At 44.0% G+C, this 7,509-nt stretch overlaps 1 protein-coding gene across 2 annotated transcripts in view; it reads right to left on the bottom strand.

The window, feature by feature from the left end:
• The window catches only part of LOC147021546 (serine/threonine-protein kinase/endoribonuclease IRE1-like), a 62,719-nt gene extending 55,210 nt beyond the window's left edge, over nt 1–7,509 (bottom strand). The window contains exons 1-2 of one of the 2 annotated variants that reach the window (XR_015060839.1): nt 7,159–7,509; nt 3,569–3,665 (exon numbers count right to left, since the gene is read on the bottom strand). Coding sequence is in view for 1 of the 2 variants with exons in the window: in XM_085891590.1 (XP_085747716.1) it covers nt 3,569–3,665; nt 7,159–7,245 (184 nt within the window). In the remaining variant the exon portion in view is untranslated. The remainder of the gene's footprint in view (nt 1–3,568; nt 3,666–7,158) is intronic. The other variant, XM_085891590.1, reaches the window with a different exon arrangement.

The raw sequence follows: 7,509 nt of genomic DNA on the forward strand, positions 1-7,509 counted from the left end.
GAGAGAGAGAGAGAGAGAGAGAGAGAGAGAAAAATTTCTATGAAATTCCCAGGATGAGTTGACGTTGGAGAAAGTAGCGAAGGGAGACCAGTCTAGAAGTTTGATGGCTGCTTGACGTCCCTGCCAGTCAGCCTGAGTGAAATGACTCTTGTCACTCTTGGGTTATCCGCAGCCCAGTAGACACAATTGTGTCTTTTCATTGTGCCATTAAGCTTAAAACATGCCTCATCTGACCACCAGATGTTGTCTGATATTGTGTCCTCTTTGCGAAGTTTAGCTAAGAACTCTTCGCAAAATTGAAGACGGGGGTCGTCATCTCCATCATGAAGGGCATGCAGTAAACGTGGAATGTAAGGTTTCATTTTTTTCTGGTGAAGGATAGGGATAACACTTGATTGGCTCACTTCCAACTCTGCAGATAAACGGCGAGTTGACTTTTGCGGACTTTGTTCCAGTCTTCTGATGGCTTCTTCAGCCTCAGCTACATTCGTTGCCGTTTTCGGACGACCGCACTTCTTTGCAGTGGCTACCAACCCTGCTGCTTCAAATTTCTCGACAATCAATCATATGTTTCTTCCCTGAGGTGAGTTAATATCGAATTCCTGTGCCAAACGGCGTGCCGCCATCGTTGGTCATTTATTACATTTGTGGTAATGTTTCACGGCCGCAATGCGTTGATTCATTGAAATGTAATTCGTGGTTCAATTTGGTGCAAATTCAGTAACTTTCCAAACTCGCAGCAAAAACTTACAAAACAAAATCAAAAATAAATAAATTACGAAAATTAATAATCTGCAAGACAACAATTAACAATATGACTTCCCAGAAAGAATCTGACAGCCGAAAAAACAGAAATCGGGCGCTACTTTCGACTCACCCTGTATATATATATATATATATATATATATATATATATATATATATATATATATATATATATATATATATATATATATATATATATATATATATATATATATGCATGTATGTATGTATATGCATGTATGTATATATATATATATATATGCATATATATATATATATGCATGTATGTATATATATATATATATATATATATATATATATATATATATATATATATATATATATATATATATATATATATATGTATATATATATATATATATGTATATATATATATATATATATATATATATATATAGATAGATATAGATATATAAACGTATATATTACAGCCAGGGTTGGAGGTTTGCCACAAGGGGAAGCACTCGAGTTCCTCCTGAACCTCCGGTCCTGAAGCCACCGACCACAGATAACTCTGCGGTCCAATGGGTTGTCATTCTTACACAGCTGTAGCTGCTTCACTTTGACTTCAGCCAAGCAGGCTTCAATGTTTCTGTGATATTTTTCAATTGGCACAGCAACCTAACTGTGATGCACCTGGTAATCTTCTCCCAAACAGAACTGAGAGGTGTAGCACAGGCTAACAGAGTAACTCAGATGGGGTATAACTTCCCATCTAACTACACTTGTGCACTGTGTCGGACCAATGAAGGAAAATAAACCGATGAAGAAATGATTTATTTACACACACACAAGCAAGCAATCATTTAAAAGTGAGTATTTACAGGCAAAAAGCAAAAAGGAGCAGAGTTAACTGTAACGCATCGTGTTATAAAATCTTATTTACACAAAAGACATGGCCATCATTCAATCCGGGAAGAAAAAGAAGAACTGAGAAGAAAAGAAAAGTACGGAGTGTGGGGTCGACTCCTTCCCTCACCTCACACAGCCCAATAGGGCTGTGCCAGCCATAATATAATGTGGAATGGGGGGAAAGGATGTGGAAGATCGGCAGTGGAGTGGCGATGGGATGTGCAGCTGCGTTTCTGAGGCATCCATAAGAAGGCAACTTCTCTCCAGCGTGCAAGATATGTGACAGAAAGCAGCTTGTGCTGTTTCTGCTGCCCCCCCCCCGCTCCCCCTATCTCCAGCAGCTCCCCATGAACCAAACCACATTCTGAAGTTTTTATACTGTCCTCTTCCACACCGTGGGCTCCCTCTCTCTCTTCACACATACTGTGCACACCTCTGCTAATCGCCAGGTAAGGTTTTTGGCATCTCTGTCCGTCCACTGCCTCAGCTTCTTCCTCCTTTCTGGATATGGCTCCCCCCCCCCAATCTCATCTCGTGCAAGCCTCTCTCTCATTGGTGCGCATCCCAAATTGGGACATGTCCACAAATACAGCTTATGGAAAATACCATTGTCTCTGAGATGATTGCCATGAACGTTCCCACTCCTCCTTTGATGCGCCCAATGCACTGACGAGAACCCTACTCCCTCCCTCGCGTGCCAACTTTCTCTGTACAGTGCTGCATTGTATCATGCGAGAGGCACCATCCAGCAAGCCACGGACATGCATCAAGCATCGTGCCTTGTGCCACGAATGTGAGAAACAAAACAATCCGCACATAGAGTGGCAATGGAGAGGGATGCAGACAGACTGTGGGACAACCGACTGGCTACAGGGTTGAAGGTAAGACCGATGGGGTGAAGGAGTGATTGTATGTAGCAGAGGGTTTGGAATGGACCGATGGGGGTTGAAAGTAGCAGAGGGAGGATTGTTGGAACGGACCGACGGGGTGAAGGAGGAAAGATTGAAAGGAACAGAGGGGTGCCAGGGAAAATACATCGCATTGGGGAAATACAAACTAACCTCAATGCATGCACCTCCCCCCCCCCCAAATTTGACAAGGGGCCAAGGTCTACCTACACATAGATTAAAGAAATAACTCATCCTCGGATCTCCAATATGTCCATTTATGCTTTCCCTTGGGGAATGTTTCAAAAACCATCAAAATATATTTAAATAAATAATATATATATATATATATATATATATATATATATATATGTATACACACACACACACACACACACATATATGTATGGAGAGTAAAAACAGACTGAGCTGAAAAGAATAATAAAATTCTTTGAGGACAGAAGATCGTGGTCTTCTGAAATGTCAGGATTTTAACAGAGGTAACAAATACGAATGCAGATGCTACAAGATTTGTTGGTGCTTGCTACTCAAGGGGAAGGAATGGAATTGGATGCTGAGGAAGCGAGCAGACCGAGCGCCATCCAATCCGGGTGCGGTATTGGGGGATAGGCGAAATCGACAACTACACACGATAGGCAGATTTCATTCTTGCATGTTCTTTCTCTCTTTTTCCGACTCATCTACTGCGGACACACAAAGAGCTAACAGCGAGGGCAAAGCCCAAACAAGCGTTCTTTTTTGAGCGTATGGTGTCATTGTTATCTCTGAGGACGGGAGATAGTGTTCTTCGAAACGTCAGGATTTTAACAAATAATCTTATTCTTCTATTTGGCTCAGTGCGCTTTTACTCTCTGTATAATATGTCTCCTGAGCTGCCTATTTCATCAAATTATATATATATATATATATATATATATATATATATATATATATATATATATATATATATATATATATATATATATATGCAGCAAGTGGGTGCAGAAGTTGGAGAAATAGGTTGAGAAGTCAAAGTTTTGTACCTCCATCGAGCTCCCATAGCAGCTTGCCAGAACGGCTATCCACCGCACGAAGCGTCCCATCCAGTGAGAGTACAAACAGCATCGTCTCAGTCGGATTCTGGTGATGAAGGAACCCATGAGTTCATGGGGGTTGGGAGGGGGGCAGGGGTTTGGACAAATAAATTAATGAATATTATGTTCAATTTCCTGTGGTCGATGAATATCTGCGAAATATTGTTTTAACTTGATGAATACCACAAAATGCTGAAAAGTTATGTTAATATATTGCGACCGCTCTGGGAAGCGAGACCCCGAGGCAATGGCACACAACATGCAGCGGTTACCGAGTCAGTTATTTCATCACCACATGTTCCAGATAGGCTCCTTCCTTGTGTCTAATTGGTTACAAAGGGTATATGCCTTGGGAGGGATTAGTTCTGTTTTCTCCATTCTTCCCCCATTATCTTCTCTGTACACAATCTTCTCCTCCTCAAACGACTGAGCACACGCTGCTAGCAGCTTAAATTGTATATGCATGCCAAAAACCTGTTTGAATCTGCACGCCATAACAAAACTGCCATTTAACCACAATTAAACCTTCTTCACCACAATTCTCCCACCTGCCAGCGATAACCACCTTGCCTGCTTCAGGTACACACCAGCCTGTATTTCCATTCAACACCACCATTCAAGCTTGCCTTTCCAGCCTTCTTCTCTCGATCAAATTGCTATTACGCAACGACGACACTTCAACTCCAAAACGACACCAACCTCATACGTTTCACCACTACAAACAACCTTCCCACACCTCGGGACCATCTTCTTGCCTTGCCCAAGGACGCCTTTGGTTCCCGCTCATACCCAAGCCCGGCACCACCACAAAAGGAGCCTTTACATCAAAGCGCAAGTGTGCGCTCACCATTCCATCATGCTCCTCTATCAGCAGCAACTGCCCTGCTATCCAGCAAGTCAACTGCACCCTTCCTGGGCATTCGAGCGACGGATGGGGACCATTATACGTCGGACCCATGTTGAGTCTGGAGCTCATGTGGATGGCATGTTTGGATGTGCATGTGCAGTTCAGCTGTTTCGGAGAAGAAGATTTTTGAAGGCTTTTATGTTTAAAAAAAACAAACAAAAAAAAATGGCGGCCGAACCATGTGACTGATGATGTCATTATTTTTCCCCCCATACAATTTATCCCGAGCTGACCCTCAAAAATTTTCATACTTATCGGATAAAGCGTTCGACGTATGCAATGATGTCATAATGAAGCCACCTATGACATCATTAAAAAAACCAAAAATCACACATTCCCCATGGGGAGTACGTCACAAGTTCCAAGTTTCAATTTTTTCCATCAAGCGGTTTTGGAAGTACAGAGGTCCAACGTTTCTTCCTTTTTTTGAACATAGCTGCCACACCACATGACCTATGATGTCATAATCATCATTAAAACATTCCACATGAGTAGTAGTTGCACCGATGTTGAAAATTTCATGTCAATCGGACAAGCGGTTGCAGAGAGAACAGTAAAAACTAGCACGGATGTACGTACATACGGCCGGACAACCCAAAAACATAATGACTCCGGCGATCCACGGCTCCAACCGATCCAACTCCGGTTGATCCACGGCGACTTCGTCAGTGGAGACATAAAAACTGCACGACGGATCTGGTTCAGAAAACATAGCTATGATTGAGGAGGCAGGAGCAGTTGCAGATTCGACTTACACGTGGAACAGCCTGGAACCGGACGGAGCATCAAGTGGAAAGTAAAGTTACGTAAACCCTCATCCTGGTCTTTCACATGCAGGGCGATTCGTTACTGTGCGTGTCCTCACTTCGCTCGCTCAACGTTACACTCGACATCCCATCCGCCAGCATTAGTTCGTGGATGTTAAAGATCCCAAGGTGTCTGTGGCCGAAGAGTAGGCAAGCTATCGCCGCCGGCACACTGAACAAATTAGAAATTCCTGTTCTAACCTATAGGGGGCTCTGCATCAGCAGCACAGCGATTCCACAGCAAATGATGATGCCCACAGCCATTTACTGCAGACGAAAGAAGAGGGGGGGGGGGGAGGGACAACACACCAGGAGAAATAAAAAAAAGAAGAAGTAGACCAATAGGAGACACTCTTCGTTACTCTCGCCAGAGGAGAGGGCATTGCATTTGGGTCCGATTGTCTGTTTGTTTGATTGTTTGTCTGTTTGTTTGTCCGCACAGAACTTTCATGTTTTCTCTGCAACCGCTTGTCGGATTGAGACAAAATTTTCACCATCGGTGCAACGACTCATGTAGAATGTTTTAATGATAATTATGACGTCATAAGTCATGTGGTGTGGCAGTCGTATTGGAAAAACGGAAAAACTTTGGATCTCTCTATCTCTGAAACCGCACCAAGGAAAAAATTGAAACGTGGCACATAGCAAGTACTCCTCATTATTATTATTTTTGTATACATTGTCAGGGCTCGGACGAGAGCTAACACACAACGCACAGCAATGTGGGACAAGAGGGGTGGAAGAGGGAAGGACAAAAAACAGTGGGGAACAGAGACCACGCCACACAAAAACAAGTCCTGGCAAGGGTCTGCAATCTCCGATTGCTCTTTTTCTTGTTCATTTTGAGTCTCCGTGCCTCCAAATACGCAACTTCGGAGTTCAACAGCGATTTGTGTATAAAAGGTGTTCAATGTGAGACACACTCCAGGTAAAGGTGCACGGTGATGTCAATCCCTGCGCTGCGCTCACACACTGCTTTACAAGCTGTCAACGTGATCGGTTGGGGTATGGTGTCAACGTGGCATGCTACAACCATTGCACCTGTTCATATGGAACCACGTCAAAGCCCATCAACTTCACTGAACCTGCCGAGCAGGTCTCAATCCCCTCGGAAACCCGCCTTACAGTTTAATAAAACCTGCCAAACTTCTTGGGCCGAACGAAGGAAGTCACGATCATGTTTCCTGAGAAGTGTTCGAATCCATGTTTAGCTGAAAACGATTCTTTGACACATTTAACCTCTGAAAGTATTTCGTTGGAGAGGATCTCAAGTCAACTTTAGGGGTGGCAGGATGGCTTTGTAGGTCTTCGAGGTAAGCACACTCGCCTCAAAGTTGTCTTACCTGTGTTCAAATCCCAACCCAGCTATAAACTGCCGTCCCGGTGTTTCACAGGTAGGGTGATTCATCAATGTGTGTGTGTGTGTGTGTGTATGTGTGTGTATATGTGTGTGTGTGTGTGTGTGTGTGTGTGTGTGTGTGTGTGTGTGTGTGTGTGTGTGTGTGTGTGTGTGTGCGTGTGTGCGCTCTGTCGGATGGACGTTAAACTGGCCATCACATCTGCCAACATTCGTTGGTGGACGTTATAAATATCTCATGGTGTCCTTCACAAAGAGTAGGCGAGCTATCGCCGGCATCCTAAACAACTTACAAATTCCTGTGCTGACCTCGTGGTTCCCACTGTCCAAAGGGAACGGAGTGTAAAAGGGCCAAGACGGTCGCTACGCCCCTTAACTGGGCATGCAGATTAGTAGTTGTGGTAGTGGTAGTAGTAGTAGTAGTAGTAGTAGTAGTAGTAGTAGTAGTAGTCGTAGTAGTAGTACTCACCTCTACATTTGCTGCTACTGTGAGCAGCAGGAGGCACAGACGACGCAAAGAGGGGGCGATTCCACCACCTCGTAGTCCCTCCACCATTGCACGACCGACACCTGCAACATGGACCCAAGTCCTTGCCACATCAAAAGCAACAACACTCACTTCCCCCACCTGGCCCTGCCCGTCGATCACCGCGATCCTTGCCCCCTCAACGCCCCGTGTTTCCTGCCTCCACGGTTTCTATTCGTCGAGGCGCCACAGGTGTGTACAGGTGATACACGTGTCACATCGTACGAGGAATCGGTCCGATAAATGAGCCCTGATTTTTACATCGACGTTAGAACCGGGATTATCGACAACATA

This window comes from Eptatretus burgeri, chromosome 8 (assembly GCF_056783735.1).
Source record: "Eptatretus burgeri isolate ZD-2024b chromosome 8, Ebu_testis_v1, whole genome shotgun sequence".
NCBI classification, from domain to species: domain Eukaryota; kingdom Metazoa; phylum Chordata; class Myxini; order Myxiniformes; family Myxinidae; genus Eptatretus; species Eptatretus burgeri.